The following is a 19,602-nucleotide window of genomic DNA, read 5'->3' on the forward strand; positions in this document are numbered from 1 at the left end:
TAGTTATTTGCTGGTTAATTGTTTTAGTACTCAAGCGCTTTTGACGAATATTTCTTGTATTAATTATCTGCAGGCCGGTTGATTTTGTATATGATATTGATTTCACTTCAACTAACTGTGCAGGATGAAGGGTGGTTCCCCAGTATGATGCAAAAAAAAAGTGCAATTCCACTCCTACTTATTTTGAGAGTAGGAGGCAGAGATGGTGAGCACTGCCTTCAGGCCTGAAAGCTAAATATCACCAAATAATACCAAGTTACAAAATTTAGTCAATGATCAAATGAAAATACATGTACTTTCAATTTCCTGTAACCCGACCAACAATAGCTACCCAGAATATGACATGGACAAATCACAACTCAAAACATTTGAACATGTATTACATTAATCATACCAAAGTAGATCTTTGAAAAGTTTATTGAGGCAAAAAAGTATATTCATATATATATATAACAGGGAGGATCAATTGAATAATTTCATCCCTTGTATCAAGTTGCGGTAGATGGTCCAATGAAAGATTGTTAATTATAAGCATATCTATAAATGATTTCATGAAAAAAAATAAGCAATAACATTTACAACAAAAAATTGCACATAATATTATACAGTATATATTAGATCATATATTAATTTTAACTTTGATGGAGAAATACTTGATTAAATATCAACATGCTGATATCTTGAAGCTCATCCATGAGGAAATATCATTTCACACGAGGGAAAAATCAAAAGCGTTCAAATTAGGTACAAAAGCTTACTAAATGAATATCAATGTAAATGAGAAAAGAAAGAGCTGAAGTAAAGGTAAAATTTGATTAAAGACATTACTTGTTATGATGCAATTCTCTCACTTGATAATTATCCCAGTGATGGATTGAATGATGTGATTTATAGGTAACTTTATTACACTATGGCTGTGTACTACATCAAGAATTACAATCTTATTGTATCTCACTAAAAGTAATTAAATCTCCTTTAATCCATTGTAACTTTACAGTGAAATTGAATAGTAACTTACCTTATAAAGATATGGTACATTGTAAGATGCAACCGACCAATTGTAGCAAGAATGGAAATATATTATGCACAACAGAGTTTCCCCATTGAGCAAAATGATCATAATTTAACTTACAAGTCACAAGGCATTAATTACCTATGTCATATGTTGAGTATCATATCGTCGCTGTTTTCACGAAGTGACGGTAGTGAAAAAATTGCATTCACTTTGTGTGACGATTTTCCTCACGGCCGTCACTTCGTGAAAACAAGGACGATATTTTGTGTGCACTGAAGGAATTTGTAAATTTGACATTTTAGATGCTGCATCATTCTAACCTAATTAAACGCTATCACTGAGATTGGAAAAGAGGATAAGATATGTTACTCGCACTCTGATTTTTATGATCAAATTTTCTCTGGAATTTCTTTCCATCATTTCACAACCACGTTAGCTTTTTAGATGTGACACACAGTTGTGCAGAGTGTTAAAATGTAGACATAACTTGCAGAAGCACAAAGTGCTCCAAAAAGAGTACATGGCAAATAAGAAAAGACAGTTATTTGTGAAGGCATAGATTGCCCCACAACATGAATATTTCCAGTTTCTTCAAATAAAGAATACATGTAATTGTTCAGGGACAGTTTCACAGATCTATTAGCATAAAATCTTCATATGCCCAACTTTGGATTAGTCAGAGCATCAAACTTTGTATAGGTATGTCCTGAAACCCTTGTGTTGTATAGAACTGACAGATAATTTGGATCCCCCTTCTACTACTCTTCTCCTTCTTCTCATTCTTCTCCCCCCCCCCCCCCTCTTCTCCTTTCTTCTTCTTCTCCTTCTCCTCCTCCCCCTCCTTCTTTCCTTTCCCCCCTGGTCATCCACAAATGTACATATATGAATAAGACACATGTGCAAGCATTTCAAAGTACAAATGGCAGAGATAAAGTCTCTTTTCTACTACAGCAAAATAAAAAGTAATTCTTACACTGATTTAAATTTCTTTCTTTTTCATTAAATATCTTTAGATCAGTTGGGATATTTTCAGAAATATTTGTACATGCACAGGAAGACTCTGAACAGTATACAATGAATATTGATTCCAGTTCCATTTTTTATTTTATGTACCACAAAATTTATACTTCATAACACCATCATAAATCCCCACTGCACTACTTATAGCTACTTGCACCCTCTATACAGCAGAGAATGCCTAATCGTGACCATTGGTTCCCCCATGGTCCCCTTTTCCTATGTTAATTGAGAGCTGATTTGATGAGAGAACCACCAGACAGTGACCATGCAGGGAGGTCTAATCCCACCTGGCCAAACTAGTGCAGAGGGGATTTCAATACAAGCTTTACGTTATCTCAATTAAAATACAAACATAAATATGTTGGATCAATTAAAGTCCACCATGGTGAGCTCATGTAATATGAAATATAAGTCTTTAAAAAGGTTGTCTAATGAAATACATTTGAATGATTAATGTCCTAATATCTTAAATTTTTTAGCTCATACTTCAAAACAACATACCGGTACTGCAAAATTAGAGACACTCATCAATGGGAGAAAAGCCATAATTTTAGACTCAATGTCAAAATAAAAACCCAAGTAAAAATAAATTAAAATAAACAAAAAAGTTTGGAGGGAAAGAATAATATCATTGTTATTTAAGTAAGTAAATGCATGAAATCAGTAGACCAAAGGCGACCAAAATGACTCGTTGTATTGTCTCCTCTCCAAGCTACTTTATATCATATTTTCCTTTTTACAACCCAGAATAATAACACATTTCACCAAGGCAAGATTAGTGAAGATAATCATCTTCTTTTCTGGTAATAAAAATCACTGATTAATGGTTACTTCTAAACTATAATTCTTACAAAGTTACGTTAATACGGGACAGAATACTGCAAAATCTGAAATTTCTTGACATGAATCTTTAGCGGTTTGTAAATGAGAGTGATTTCACGGCAAGAAACTTTCTTGAACTTTAGAAAAAAATCAATGCCGAGTCAGTTGAGATTCACTCATTTCGTGGCATGATATTTCGGTGAAACTGAGCCACTCATTAAATTTGGTAAAAGTTCAATGGAACAAACCCTACACAGTCAGAGTGCATATAGGTTAATACATAGGTTCTGAACTCTGAACTACCTACACTGCAGACTTCTCGTTAATAGCCAATATGCTGTACCTGATAACTTAGCTCAGTATATTTGACACAATCCCTCAATATTCAAAACGAATATAAGTCATAGGTCTGGATTTCCCCGGCTGTAGACTACACTCACATAAGCCATTACAGTACCTGCTCCTGTCAAATACTGTTGAGCTGATTTGGTCTTGGCTCAAGCCACCTTTGATTTTTATCAAGAAGTCAAAATATCAGTAGAATCTGTCTTTTCAGGCTTTACATGAATAATCACAGTCATTTTTCATCTGATATTGCTCTCCAACTGAATCAAGATGCAAAGAAATCTGGATGCTCCACTTTCTCGCTTGGCAAATGTCTGAATAAAGATCGATGATTGAATCAAGATTGTAGAAAGGCCTTGAATTATCGTGATGTCAACAGGGACAGGATTTCTTGTGACTGTTTTCTGATAGCTTCAATGTATTTGGGGTCTCTTCTCCTGTTGAAGAAAAAAAAATATAGAAATACCATATTGATAATAAAAATAATAATAGTGTAAACTTATAGAGAGCCCACACACCATCCAGGGATGCTCATGGCGCTGGCAGTACATGTCTGCTATATTGTATAATGTCTGTGGTCAGTATTCATAAAGGTATAATAACTATAGTCTAGGTTTAAAGATGAAGTTAAGTTCTGGTCATGCGATTGCATTGTGAAAGAAACGTTGTGGAAACGATCAGAAAAGGTTGATCATCTACCATATAAGTATTGGTGTGTACTACAAGGTTCTGGAATCATCAAAATGATAAGAAATTTGGCCCAGTCTTGGTAAAGTTACAAGCACTGTACACAGAAAAATGTATATTGGACTATACATGAACATGTGGCGTCCCAATTTTTATGATGTTACATGCCATATTTAGAATGTTAAGGCATTTGAGGAGCCATGTTTTTCAGGGAACATTATTTATATGATGTTCTTCCACACTTGCATAATACAATGATAATTAAATCCAATGAAGTATCGGGCTCCACATGTCAATCTCCTCAACTCTAATTCCTTAACTCTAATTCAGTAACTAAATGAACAACAAAAACCATGTCAACATGAAATAAATTCCTAATCTTCAGTTCATAACTGAAATCATGTGTGTACTTGTTGTGGAGTTGTTGTAATTTGTAATTTCCTTGTAATTTGGTACTTACATTTATCTTTTAATTATATAATACTTTCTTTAGGTTAGCCACTTATAAAGGTCACTTCCTTTCTGTCTGCTACCTACCAAGCAACTTTTATACTGTTGTACCAATGTATATACGTGTATTCTATTTTTGATGGTAACAAAGTATAAGTTCTATGTACAGGTATGTATGTTATTTTTTTAATCATTTTGGTGAAATAAAATCATGTTATGAAACTAATAATACACATCATTTTATTCGGGCATAAGTAAAATTACTCACACTCGGAGTGAGAAACAGCCTCTGGCGTGTTAGGTAATTCTTACTAATGCCCTCACTGCTGAGTATTATTTGTATATAAACATATTTACTATTATATTACTAAACCAGAAACCAAAACATGCCTGAGAATTTCACATTTTAAGATGAGATGAGACAGGTAAGGAAGAAGTACAGCATTGAAGAAAGATTATGGAAAGGAGAGGGAGGAAAGTATTTATCATGCAACTGAAGGGTTGATAATTATTCAGGTGACTTACCATTTTCATTGTTCTTTGGATCATCAACAAAATCTTTGGCTATCTTAAAGAAAAGATCCTCTGATGAAACACAAGATTGTTGTAGGTGAAAGAAGAAAAACAATATCTTTTACAATTCCAATAATCAAGATTCTGTATTACAGAAAATACAATCCAATGATTAAACCAAAGCATCATGATCATAGTTGCACATTGTTTGATAATCACTTGAGATAATGAAATACCAAAATATATTCAGTTATTTCAGGATCTATTTTCAATTTTGAAAAGGGCAATACAATGTTTTTAAATAAGTTAATTCAATGAATTAAGCAGAGATATAAGAGAAAAAGAATGGTAAAAGTTTGAAATACATCGGACCAATAATAAAGGAGTTATGAATGTTTGAAATATGTGGTCACTAATTTTATTTGAAACTCAAATTGGCAATTTGGTCAGTAAATTGTGATGAAGTCATGGACAACTCTCCTGTTAGTTGTGTACAAAACAATCTCATTAATTTCTGTTTTACTCTTTTGAGTAATGCCCAAAATGAGAAGCCTTCTCCCTTTGGGCATACTCAAAATACATTATGGATATCATATAAATAAATGTCTTCTACAAGGAAAAAAACCTTCTGAGTCATACTTTTTTTTTAAATTGACATTTTAGTCATTTTGTGTGTTGAAATAAATTGAAAAGTTGAAAAGTTCTCCAGCACTTCGTCAAAGTGACAGTATCAATTTAGACAATTTGAAGTGCTCATACATGTACATAAAGTGATTACAGCTTTCAAAAATTCATTTTTGTTGTTGTCTGATTTCATTCAGACTTTCACCATTCTGCTTCTTATATCTGTCTGCTTTCTTTTAGAGTAGTTGTAGAAGTCTATTAAGGTTGAATTTTCCTAATAACATACATGTAGCATGGAATTTAGCTGAATTTCAAGATCTTTATATTTCAATGTCTTTTCTCATGCATGTAATAATATTGATAATAATAATAATCTTTTACAGTCCACTCCAAATTTTATTAAGTTAAACCGAAAATGGAAATTCTTTTTGCCCAATTGATCGTGAGCCTGGCAGCCACTGAGCAGCGCCAGATCGACGTTGCTCTATCCCTTATTGTTGAACGCCAAACAAGGTAGCAGCAACTCCCGTCTTTTAACGTCTTTTGGTATGACGCGGCCGGGGTTCGAACCCACGACCTCCCGGTTGTGAGGCTGACGCTCTACTGACTGAGCCAACACACCGGTGTACATGTATTAAGTTGTAATAATATTACCATTCTGCTGAGGTTTTCAGAAATGTTCACATTTCACAATTGACCATTCAAAGACAAAATACCAGACTAAGAGGCATTTATAAGAAAACTTACTGATATTGTGTCCTGTTTTACTCGACGTTTCAAAGACCTGGGCACGTATTTCTGTGGTTTAAAAAGCAAATTATCAGGACAATGTAGAATAAAGTCAATCTTTATTTCAGTATCTTTTGCAAACATTTGTCCCAGTGTAAAACAAAACAAATAACCTATTCACGGGAGAACTTCTGGGTTTGGTGCTGTATAAGTGAGGTTTTCTCACAGTGATATTAAAGCCCCCGTATAAAGTGTTGGGAGCCCCAAAATTTGATGGCAAAATTTCACTTACCGGTAAATTGTATTAAAATGTGAAAGAGGATGTCATTTCAGACACATTTCTGAAAGGATTTTCAAAACAAATGAGTTTGAAGTCGAATATTGAAGAAAGAGTAACAAATTTAGGTTTTCTGCGTACAACAGAAATCCTAAATTTAAGGAAATGATGAGGTGAAGGTGAGATACAGAGGAGAATACACAATGCCATTACCTTGCCTTTGATCAAAAGGCCTTATCAAGTGGTTGGATTGGCATGTATGCACTTGTAAAGTGGCGCCCGTCCGGAATACTCCCCAGGAAGCAGAGCATGCTCACTATCATGAGCAGATTAGTAATTAAATCCAATGAACAAGGTAAGAATAATTACAATGTAAAGCGCTTAGAATCATATTACTTAGCACTATACAAATGTGACTATTGTTATTGTTATTATCATGATGTATTTCTCGGAACCACAGAAATAATATGTTCATAAAGAAAATTTGCTACAAAATTGATCTTTGCTAGTTCCATTGTACAATGTATTTGAGATCCAATTTAAAGATTTAGAAATAATTTGGACTTACCATCAGCATAATCTGTTGTTACATGATAATCAACTTTCCGACACCTCTTGTCGTCTTGTACAAGATCAACTTTGGTCCCACATAAATAGATTTTGCAGTGCTGAAACAATAAAAATAAACAGGTAATTGGTCATTATTTGAAAATGAAATGTTATAAATTATAGATGAATTTTAGGATATCTAGACAATAATGGAACAAAAATTGTTCATATAGAGCCATTTAATCTCTTCTTCCTCCTCCTCCTCCTCACCTACACCTCCTGTTTCCCCCCCCCCCCTCCTCCTCCTCCTCCTCTGTTTTTTTCTTCTTCTTCTTTTTCTCATTATCGTATTATCATTACTGTTATTTTGGCTCTATATTGCATCAGGGAGGTGGAAAACAACACATCAATTAACATTAAGTGAATTTGTATAAGATTTGAACCAAAATTGTATACCCGGTACATGAAAACAAAGGCTACATGAACATGTATATCAAATAACATGAAAACCCCTCCTCCTCGTTGAAAAAAAAAATAGGTAGGCCATTATAAATAATGCTTCCGACCACAACATTATCCCACTGATTGTATTAAACCACAAATGCACTTGCACATAAGGCCTGTCCTCACTAGCTCGAGATTGCAAAATATCCAGCTATTTGAACTATCCTGATCGCAAACTATCCAGCTAATTTGCGTCTTCATCAGCCCGAAGTTGCAATTAGCGAGATATTTGGTCGGGATTGTCATCCCAAGATATCTTGGGATAGTTTGCAAATATCCAGCTATTTGTCCAGTGCGTCTTCACCAGACCGAAGACTTGCACTATGCGCGAATGCTGAGCAAAATATCTCGAGCTAATTTCTCAAAGTCAAGTTTCAAGTTTCAAGGTCGAATCTCGAGCTGATGAAGACACGATTTGTAACTTCGGGATAATTTCCCAAATCAGAAATAGCAGGCTATTTGGCAATCTCGAGATGATGAAGACGCGCTATTGTAGATGTTTATAGAATTTCATCCCCAACCAAAAAAATAATAATAATAATAGATGGATGTTTAGTCTTTTGAATGATATTGTGGCTTGCATGTAGTTTGGCGATTCATGCTCTAGTAATGAAACACGATACATGTTCATATACCAAATGTTAACCCTAAACTTAAATGATTACCCAATTGTAACCCTAGCCCTAACCTTTGATGAAGTGAAATAAAGCCCAGAGCGATTGTCGCCAAAGCAGATATCAGATCACTGGTTTAACATGTACCTCTTTATTTTTTAACAAATTCTCTAATTTCTACCAAGAATCTTGCAAACTGCAACCCCAACCCTACACCTATAAAGCCTGGAACTACATGTACATCATTATCATCAGAGTAAATGACAGGTCACCAGCTTGGCATTTACCTCTTCATTTTTTAATAATTCTTCTACCCAGAATCTTGCTTTTCCAAAGCTCAGCTCATCTGTTAGATCTGTAGAAAAGCAAATCAGAACCACATAATAAATATGAAACCAACTATATTTGATAACAAACAACCTTAATTGTCTGAAAACAAATTAAGAATACATTACAAAGAAGTGAAAGGTGAAACACGATTTGGTTTCACAAGACCTCATTCATAAAAGTCACCATGGAAAAACATTATGACTATGAATCATCATGACAATGTATTAAAAATTGAAGAGAAAATCATACTTCGGAGATGAGAGTACTTTACAACATAGCTTTGAAAAAGAGGAAGTAATGAAATATGAAACAAATTTTCACGACTAAAACAGAAGATCCAAAAAAAACGAGTTCCAGTAAGAAACAACAAAATTATGTCCACATTGACTTTAGAGGAGGCCAAATTATGGCATTTATAAACAAGAAGCAGTAATACAAAATCCATCACCATTCTCTATGCTTCAATAACTCGCAACAGTTAATTTAAAAATTGTCAACATACAATGTACATGCCCACTCTACTTGCAATCTTTCATAGTGGTATTTACATTACATGTATAATCAGGTGTAATATGTTTCTTAATTGCCAACTGTAGTTAATTTCAATTCCAATTAATTACCCACAGTTATCTGTTTATGAGTCATACACTGTATCTATTCAATTAATATTTCCTACATGTACAGTACATGTGTACACACACTAAAATTTATCAAACAGATTTACCAAAATCAAATTGCTCCTGTTCCTTGAACAGAATCGAAAAAATTCATCAAATAAATTCTGATATGCAATGACCTTGTTTCTATTTTTAGTCCATTACATAAAAACAAACAAATGTAATCTTTGTACTTTTGACCTGAACCAACGGGCCTCATAGATTCTAGATTGTCTGTGCATGTGACTTCATTTTGTCAGAGTAAGTTAAATGTCTACATGAATTCAGTATAACACTAAAATCAGCCAGGCCAACAGCAATAGAGATTTCATGTTGTTTCAGTCTTAGGAACGATAGGAACAATGGAAACCATGGGAATTTATGACATGTGGCATTCTGTGGCTTATTACATTGTTGCTCTATTTTCTCTGTTGCTTTCAAAACTGGGCACTATTCACAGAACTCTCTCACCATGATACCATCTTCAATGTAGTAACCAATGTGCTTGTACTCATGCATGTTTTCCATTATTTTTTGTGTTGAAGTGGCTATAATTTTCTTCTCAATCTTCACCAATGCAAAAAAGAAAGACATATGAATAACAATTACAGTCCACATACATGTACTGTAGTTCAGAGCATTAATGAACCATTATTCAAGTATACAATAAAGGTGTCTCAAAATGCTAATGAACGATGTTCGAAAAAAGTAAATGAAAACTTAAATGATAACTGGCTATCTGTTACAACCAGTTAACCTGTTTCTCACAATTCTAATACATAGACAAAGATTTATTGAAAACTTGTATGTATCAACTATAGACTGTATGCATATCAGCCTATACATTTTCTGACTGTCTGCAGCAACTTATAGTCAGTCAGGAGCTTTAATCAAAAGAAATGGGCAAGTACATAGAATTGCAATCAATAACTCTCACCATAACAAACGATGGCAGCCTTCGCCCCTCTGTAGTATATCCTGCTCATGGCCTCATACCTCTCGGATCCAGCCGTATCCTGATTACATGAAATTAATTAATTCAATTAATTAACAGCTGTCAAATCAGTGTATTATATGCATTGAATGCATGCTAAAATGGATGGTGTATACTTTCCCTGTCTTATTTTTCACAGTAACTCACATATTGTCTGCTTTACATGTAATAGGTTTATATTTCATGCATTTAAAATCTTCTGAACTTGGATTGTACATTTCTATTCTTTTCTTTTTGGAAAAAAACACAGTAAAAAATGACACAATAAATAGGAAAAAAAGAAGCTAATTTATACCTAAATACATTTAGGATTCAAATTCTTCCATGCCAAGGTTTACATCATGAAGTAAAGCAGTATTTCATTACATTACAAGGAAATTCACTTTCTCTGCCAAGGTGTGGTGTAATTTTCAGAATTTCTTTTCTTGCCAAAATCCATGTGACAAGCATTCTACACCAATTACACCTTTAAATATAAGTCCAACTACAAACAAGCAGTATTATAAGCCTTTAACTGCATGTAAATCAGTTTATACTGCACTGTGTTCACAATTTGGGGAATGGTGAATTACTTGCAGCCCTAATCTTTTTACTTTCCAGTTTTTCATACGTCTTTATTTATTGAGGGAATCTCAAACTTTCTATTACTCTATACATGTTATGTATGTGGGGGAGCAAATTTGCCACAGACATGTAGATATATGTCTCCTCCATTCTAAAATTAAAAATTAAAAAAATTAAAAATGCTCCTGTAAAACATAAATAAATATAAAGTCCATGTGAGCTACATGTATTTCAACTTTGTCTCAATGGGGAGGAGGGGAGGAGAGGGGGAGGATGGGGAGGAGAGGGAGGGAAGGGGGAGGAGGGGGAGGAGAGGGAGGGGAGGGGGAGGAGAGGGAGGGAAGGGAGAGGGAGGGGAGGAGAGGGAGGGAAGGGGGAGGAGGGGGAGGAGAGGGAGGGGAGGGGGAGGAGAGGGAGGGAATGAGGAGGTGTTGCCTTACCCATACACCCATTGTGACTGTCCTATCGTATACATCAACCTTCTTGGCTCCAAAGGCAGCTCCTATAGTCTGGAATGCAAAGAGAATGTAGACGTACATAAATACATCATAAATTAGAATATTCTAAGTTACATAGTGTCCACTTGATGGTTTGAATCTATAAAGACATTTCTCAACTTTGAGAAAGCTTGCTACAGTATGTACGTGTACAGTAGGGTTATTTTTATATTTTTTGATACAAAAAGAGGTATCAATTTTTTCAATTGTTGTGTCTGAAATACAAAATTGAAAAGGCTGTTAAATTCATGAGTGGTGGGAACAGGAAGTATCTAACAGCGTGTCCACACACAAAACAATTTATCCCGAAACTCTATAACGATACGTCGTATAAAGAATCATCGTATAAATTCCAGAATGTCCACACACAAGAAACGTCGTCACTAAACAATCATCGTATAAATTCCAGAGTGTCCACACACAAAAAAAAGTTATCCCGAAACTCTATAACGAAACGTCGTATAGGTGCGCAGTTTGCTACTGCGCAGTCGAAACAGAAACAGAAACACATGTGCAGCACCACTAGTACTAGTATTTGCATTGACTGTGCCACTGGAACAATGCATGCAGTATATTTATGTATAAACATCTGGCTGCGCAGCGGTCATGAAATGAAATGTCCGTGATTAGGCGTGATTCTTTATCGAGTTCAGTTCGAAACGATGCCCAAACCTGCGTTTCGTTAGACTAGTTTCGTTATACGACGTATCGTTAGTGAGCGTCCACACCTACAATTTTCATCGTAAAACTATCGCGAAACAGTATCACTATCGCGAAACAGTATCACTATCGCGAAACGGTATAGCTAATCACGGAAAAGGTTGTGTGTGGACAGGGGCCTATGTTTTGTTCTCTTTTTTTCCTAAAGAAGAGGATGGTTGACACAATATTATTCCAGGATTTTAAAGGTAGTGTATCCCTTTTGCAGCCATCATCAAATTCTGTAGAACTTTGCAGGAAATTATGAATATGTCACATATGTCCTATCTGTGAAATATAAATGTTAGCAGTGTCCTAGTATTCAAATTAGGCAAGCTAGAAACCTGTTTACTTTCTAGACTTCACTGTCAGATAAGTTATTGAATGACTGACTGACTTTTTTTTTCTTTGGTAATAACCTACATAAAATGAGCTGTAAAGGGTCACATGAGCATGTGTCTACATTGATAACCCACTTCTTGTAATGGTCAAAATTAAACTGATTGAATCTTTGTGCAGCACAAAACATATGACCATTTGGTACAAGGATCTGAAAATTAGACTACCGGTACAAGTATTTAATTAAACAAGCATGCTCGCTCAATTTGATTCAGCAACAGGCGTTATTTTTCCACAAAAAGACATTTTCAAGACATTTTCAAGCCCTTTTGTTTTAAGGGAAGTTCTATAATAGTATTATCTTTCAAATGCTGTTGGAACTTAACCTTGGGCCTGCAAATGGTACATACTGTAGTACCTTTAAGTGGGCAGTATTTAAACCTACATGTACATACAATTACTGCTACATGTATAGTTTAGGAACTTAAACATATTCCTTTTTGTGTACTTGTGTGGGGGGAGGGGGGGGGGGTAAACATTTCAGTGAACAAAAAAGAGAGGATTTTCTAAAACTGCAAGTCATTATGTCGAAAAAATATCCTAAAAACGAATTTAAATCGATGGCAAAACTCATTTATTCTTAACATCTTTATCGACCAGAAGTTCTTCCCTTTTGTTTTCCAACGTACGTTTCAAAACCATATTTACACTGCCTAAAAAATAGAGGCATTATATCGTCTGAGATGTCATTTCCCACTATAACAAATATGTTATTCACACCAATAAGCTGCAAACAATCGGATGATTAATGAATTTAATGCAAGTGTTGTTCAAATACCACTCCACTGCATCTGAAGTAATTTGCAACAACAAAAAAGAAAACTTAACAGGAAGGAAACAAAGTCAGGGAAATAACTTGGAAAACCATGGGCATCAGAATTACTTCCTGAAGATCATAATTCAGGGTGAATAGTAATCATTTCCTGAGCTGAGAAGAAATGCTGGGTATTTTATTACAGGATTTTCATTAATATGTTTGTCTCCTACCAATCCTCAACATGTACATGCATGCATTCTAAGTAAAACATTTAATGTTCTTGAAATCATATAAGTCTTTTTCTGTGGATAAAGTGTGCATGATCAGAGCCAATTTAACAAAGATGAAGAATATCTACAAGGGAAAATGTTTTTTGACAACAATTTTCTTTTAATCAACTACACATTTAAAAGTTCATGACTGTTATATTCTCTTTTTTATTTTTCTCAAACTTGATGATTCTTTCACGATTCTCTTTTTACATGTACCGTACATATACAGCCAACTTGATAATATCAAGGTAGATTTGTTAAAGGCCATACAGTGTATAATGGTTCTTTAATGTACAATACTAGAACTTTAAAGAAAGGAATAAAAATGCGCAGATTTTAGGTGATTGATTGATCGGATCTTTTGATCCCTTTAAAAAAATCATATCGGACACTTGTTGCAGATCCACATCTATTCCATGTAGCACATCAAAAGAGATTGTTGCTGTTTTTGTAATGCATCTACAATGTTAATTTTGTTCGCAAGATACATGTATGTTTTGGTAAACCTATTGGAAAATGTACAGTACAGTATGTAGGAAATCTTGCCAACTGCATTTTTTAAGGATGAGTTTTCAATCATCTAATTTCTCTATTCTTCTCATCCTCCTTTTTCTATTTCTTCCTCTCATCCTCCTTTTTCTTTTTCTTGTACTCTTCCTCACTCCCCTTGTCCTCTTGATTTAAATACAAGAAATTAAACTGAAGTGTCTTGGCATACTGCATGAGATGAATATTCTCGATTAGATGCAGGTCTGTTGGAACAACACTCTTTTTAGTCAAAACTCAAAAGACAAAAGCACAACAAAAATAACTTTTGTAGAACAATGGCATGGCATTGTTTCAAGTTCACCAACATCCCATTGAAACGTGTGTTAAACTTAATACACATATTTCAAGGGATGTTGATGAACTTGTACTTATGACAATTTCATGAAACGATGACCAGTGTACAAAAAATAAGGTAAACCTACACATCTATTACTCACACTCACGTTTTGGTACGGCACATCCCCATGAAATCTGTCATGGAGATAACGTTCCACAAGACTAGTCTTTCCACCATACTCCTTCCCCAGGAGCACAACTTTTAGGTCCACTCTACTTCCACTCATCGTCAGTTCTAATGTGGTCTGCTTAGAAGTTTGTTCACATCAGTTTATATTATAGCTCTCGAGTAGTACTGTTAGTCCACCACACATTTTACTCATCAGATCTCGCAGTGTCAGTGTTCGGTGGCAGTCCATAGATATCAACCATCATTCTTCTTACATGTATAGAGGCTTATCATTCATGAACGTGAACTTTTCTTCCTAATTCCAAGTCAACGTCAGCTGAGTGATGCTGGGTTTCCCGAAGGGAATGGCAAGCCAATATAGTGATCAGATCTCTATCATGTCTATGTTTCAATAAACAATTTCACAATTCACTAACACACGTGTTGTTGTGTTAAACTCGTTAAAATTCTACAAAGTCACAGAGTAAGAAAAAAAATTAGGTCTAAATCAAAAAAATTGTAGAAATTTAATTTTTAATTCCTTTCATAGATTCTACAATTTTCAACAACAATTAGAATTAACATCAATTGATCATGGTGACTATCTATACAACAGACAGCAAAGAAATAATCCTAGGTCTAGGATCCTTTTGTTAGTAAATCTCAATTTTGATCCACTGATTTGACGCTCTAAACTTTGTCAGCAGACAATATGGAGTCGCACTCTCTCTGACATCCCGAAGTGCTGTATGTACGTAGGCCGCGCTCTTCGCCCATATCAGCACAACGTTCCTCCCCTACTGTAGCCCCATTCACTTGGCTGCCGTTCCGCTGATGAGAGCTACAGAGTACAGGCAGAGCAGCAGAGATGAAGATTGTGCACTGCTCAATACTTCAATAAGATATTCAGGAAAATGTTCACGTTCAGCATGAGCTTTTGTCAGTCTCGAGTGCAAAATTTGACAAGAAACGATTTAAACAGGCAATCTAAACTGTATTAATGAAGATGAGGAACCTCCCTCTCGATCTCGTACAAGTATGTGTACAGGTACAGTACAACGCAACAGGCTAGGCCGAGGTCAAAGGTCAAACAATAGTTTGCTGCGATTCCTGTAAAACGTGCATCAATAACCCTTGAGGGCAGGGGCGTACGCAGGGGGGGTGTTTTGGGGGTTCAAACCCCCCCCCCCCCCTTTGGTATTTTAATGTATGTAAACCCCCCTAAAAAAACCTAAACCCCCCCCCCCCCCCCCTTTGGCTTTTTTTTTTTTTTTTTTTTTTAATTTAAAAAAAAAAAAAAAAAAAAAAAAATTATACCCACGGCTAACCTAAATAAGGTGACCTTACCCCCCCCCCCCCATACGTAAAAAAATGTCAAATTTTGAAATTTTGAGACCAAAAAAAAAAAAAAAGTGTCCGCTTACCCCCCCCCCCCCCCCCCCCCCCCCCCCCCCCCCCATCACGTGTGTTTAAAAAGATTTACAATATCTTATTAATAAATTCATTGAAGAAAGAAACAAAAATCGTATAACATAATATATCAGACAGTGATCCAGATCCAGTGCTCACTAATTTTTTTTTAATAATAATTGTTTTAAATGAAATTGTCCTCGGGGTGGTTTTCCTTGGTTGTCCTTGGGGTGGGGGTAATTTTCCTATGATATAGGCTGTAATGTTTAGGGATGGGGTAATTATCCTCGGGGAGGTTGTCCTTGGTTAATGTTTTTAGGGGGGGGGGGTAATTGTCCTCGGCGAGTATTAATAGAGTCCGACCCGGGGGGCGTATCGTCTTTGGGAGTATTTTTTCCAAGGGGTAATTGTCCTGATATATGCAGAATATATATATGCCTACGTATATATAAATTCATCCGCCTTTATGTTAGGCACACACCTTTTTGTTAGGGGTTGCATGGGGTGACAAGATTAGCATTTAATGCTATTTTCCTTACATTGTTAAACATTCACATTTGATTGTTTGGATAATTAACTTCAAACTTCAAACTATAATTAAACAGTATGAAAGCTGTTCTCCCTGATGGCCCTTCGTTACCATATCATTAACCCGGCTTTTTAAGCATCTTCTGATCGAGCGAGCGGCCAAAGATGTTTATAGTGAGCTTAATTTTTTAAAGTTCATGATAGAAAAATCGCAATGTTACCATGAAAATATATACATAGCCTAATTAAATATGAAATTAAAAATAGACCACGATAGGTATATTTACCCTTCCCTTTAACCCCCCCCCCCCCCCAAGAAAAAGTAACTAACTTGTGAGTCCACCTAATAGTATAGGTTCGTTTAGCATTTCCCTGTAATTATTCGCATTAAAAAAACAATGTCAAAGATATTTCTCTGCTAATTTTTCGTTATATAACTGCATGCGCGTCTTATTACCGTATCTTGTATTCGTGTATATATGTGGGGAATGAAATAGATTTTAGAAAATACAGAGCGACTATTACAACTATTTATATTACTATTATGAAGTTGTCTTTATTTCAAAGTAAATTCTAATAAATAAATAATTCTAAGAAATATGATTCAAGGTCACATAAGTTATATATTTTTTTTATTAGAAGCTACAAAAGTTTGGAACACTTTTTTATACGCACTGTACTGCAGTCTCTCATTATCATCCTCAAGCAGTTCTTCCCATTCCTACCTCTTATTCCCTCCATCATCTACTCTTCCTTTCATCTTCCTTCTTCAATTATTCTATCAACCTACCTCAGATACAGAGTTGTTCATGCAAGCATCATTCTTAGAGGACCAATGTCTGTCTCTCGTTCCCTCCATCATCTACTCTTCCTTTCATCTTCCTTCTTCAATCATCCCATCAACCTACCTCAGATACTGAGTTGTTCATGCAGGCATCATTCTTAGAGGACCAATGTCTATCATATTGAAGTCTCTCATTAGCATCCATCTTAGCAAGCAGTTCATCCTCTTCCTACCTCATATTCCCTCCATCATCTCCTCTTCCCTCCATCATCTACTCTTCCTTTCATCTTCCTTCTTTAATCATTCTATCAAACTACCTCAGATACTGAGTTGTTCATGCAGGCATCATTCTTAGAGGACCAATGTCATATTGAAGTCTCTCATTAGCATCCATCATAGCAAGCAGTTCATCCCTCTCCCTCTTCAGAGCTGTAAAAGAATATCATCTTAACTTAATGATATCTCCGTAAATTTTACATAATTATAGATAATTTCTCAATATACGATAATTTTGAAGTTATAGACCCTAGGGGCGCACATCAAGCCTAACAAAACAAATTGAAGAAACGGCAATAAAATCAAACGGCCTGAACAAATTTATGAACTATAAACTGATAAAATAGTCGAGTAATAAAAAGAAAAGAAAACAAAGAACGAAATTAGACTAGACCTTTTTTCTTTGCTCACTTAAAAATAGTGTTGATGATAATGACACAACGATAAAAAGAATGTGAAAACTTGCATGCCATAAAAAATCTGGAAAATATGAAAAGAAACTGAATGTCAGTAAGAGTAAGGAAATACGCGCCCCCTGGCTGTCACGTCCCCCCCCCCCCCCCCCCACGCAAATAAAGGTCTCTTTTATTGTTATTATTATGTTTTGTTATTCATTTATGTCTTTCAATATTAGCTCGAATGTCCTCCCCCCGTTACCACCTCAAATTAAAATCTGTCTTCATCACTTATACCGTCATGCCATCGAAAATCAATTATACGCGTCACATTCATTTTGCAGCTCATATCTCATCAGTTGCTATATAGTATAATGACCAAAGCAATAGATGGCGCCATAGCAAATAGCACATCAGCTCGGAACCGGCTCCTAGCAGACCGCGGAACTCTAGATCCGCCATATGGAAAACTTTTAGCCCTAAACGCGCATAAAAGAATACAGCACTAAACAACCGCTTAACGAAGAGAGCGCGCTCAAGTGCACTCTTGCGTGAAAGTACACTGATCGGACTAGTTCAATGCGACAAAGCAGGGGTGCGAGCGCTTGCTCTCGTTGACTTCTTACTAACACTAACAAACTAGAATTAGAAATGAAACTCACCTATAGTTAAATAAATGCAAAATTACGGTAGACTACACCAGCAGAGGCTTGCCATTACACCGTAGACGAAATCGAACTCATTCCCTTTGCCAATGATTATACTGACTTCCCTCTAGTTGGAGTGCAATGACCCATTCGGGTGCGCATGTATAGACATGATGCGCGTAATGCGGTCTCCGAGATTTTGAGCGCAACGCACACACTCTGTACGCACTGCGTTAAATACACACACTGATGACCTCTACAGCGATTGCACGGAAGCTATAACAGTGCATTGTTTGTACGGTACGGGCGCACTCGTTGTGAGTAGCTATAGCGCTACACTATCCCAGTCACCTTGGTTTACTATGAAAAGCTACCTTTTATTTGTTGGAAAAGTGCCACCGTTTCCCCTCCACAAATGAAAACAATCGTTATACCAACGTAAAGGTGGGATGTCAAGGTTTCTGAATCCGTCCGAAGATTTTTTATACGTCACTCGTGTAAGATTTGCCGACTGGTTGACTGAGCGAAACCCGACAAAAAAGGGGAAAAACAGTGCAATCTCCATAGGCAGGCTGAAAAAGTCAAAACTTTTAGGGAAAAGTGCAACCGTTTCCCCTGAAAGAATAATCCCAAATTTAGTATCATTTTTAAGACGACATTTCAAATTATAAGAAACCGTCCGAAGATTTTTTTAAAAAAATTCCATTTTCCCGTAATACCAGCAATTATATCAAAACATGGCTTTTTTGGTGTACGTTCCCCGTGCTTAACAGGATAAGCGACGAGGCGCAGAGCAGATGCGCGTAAGTTTTCGTTTAAAGCTCTTTAAACTAAACTTGAGAGGATTTTCCCCCTGTGTGAAAAGGGAGGTATACGTAAAGTGTGCGTGAGTGGTTCGGACTCTCTTACTCCACCCAAATGGTGGATCTATAGTGGGGAGGGGCGGGCCTGGGCCCCCTCTCCTACCCCCCAAAGGTAAATAATTATTACCTTTTTAAACGCTAAATATTTTCTCACGAATTGGGTCCCTATTTGGCTCCCTCCCTTGCCGCCGGCTGGAACCAGTGGCGGATCCAGGGGGGGGGGGGGATCCATGAAAAAAAAAGTGTATTTGTACATTTTTAAACGTTAATTTTACCTTTTTTTGGAGATGACCCCCCCCCCCCCCCTGGCGCTCAAGGGGGGAGTGCAATTGTTCAAATTTTCGAGGACAAAAAAAAAAAAAATAGTGCTCACTATACCCCCCCCCCC

At 36.0% G+C, this 19,602-nt stretch overlaps 1 protein-coding gene across 2 annotated transcripts; it reads right to left on the minus strand.

The window, feature by feature from the left end:
• Positions 1-1,921: 1,921 nt before the first annotated feature.
• Positions 1,922-15,375, minus strand: LOC581347 (ras-related protein Rab-24). 2 transcript variants are annotated; one of them, XM_030985582.1, is made up of 8 exons: positions 14,304-15,375; positions 11,134-11,202; positions 10,073-10,151; positions 8,437-8,504; positions 7,051-7,150; positions 6,224-6,274; positions 4,865-4,924; positions 1,922-3,639 (listed from the first exon to the last, which is right to left on the minus strand). In XM_030985582.1, the coding sequence occupies exons 1-8, from the start codon at positions 14,427-14,429 to the stop codon at positions 3,575-3,577; spliced, it is 618 nt and encodes a 205-aa protein (XP_030841442.1). In that variant the 5' UTR covers positions 14,430-15,375; the 3' UTR covers positions 1,922-3,574. The 2 variants fall into 2 exon arrangements, with proteins under 2 accessions (XP_030841442.1, XP_030841443.1); XM_030985583.1 differs by having other exon boundaries at positions 14,310-15,374.
• Positions 15,376-19,602: the final 4,227 nt, after the last annotated feature.

Source organism: Strongylocentrotus purpuratus, unplaced genomic scaffold (genome assembly GCF_000002235.5).
Source record: "Strongylocentrotus purpuratus isolate Spur 01 unplaced genomic scaffold, Spur_5.0 spur5_scaffold_15, whole genome shotgun sequence".
Classification (NCBI taxonomy): domain Eukaryota; kingdom Metazoa; phylum Echinodermata; class Echinoidea; order Camarodonta; family Strongylocentrotidae; genus Strongylocentrotus; species Strongylocentrotus purpuratus.

Excerpts from the sequence above, each read along its gene's own strand:
- LOC581347 (XM_030985582.1), bottom strand. The coding sequence starts at position 14,429 with ATGAGTGGAAGTAGAGTGGACCTAAAAGTTGTGCTCCTGGGGAAGGAG. Across the intron at positions 11,203-14,303 it reads TGCCGTACCAAAACGTGAGT|ACTATAGGAGCTGCCTTTGG; the intron begins GTGAGTAATAGA and ends TTTGCATTCCAG. Across the intron at positions 3,640-4,864 it reads TCCAAAGAACAATGAAAATG|GAGAAGAGACCCCAAATACA; the intron begins GTAAGTCACCTG and ends TTTCTTCAACAG.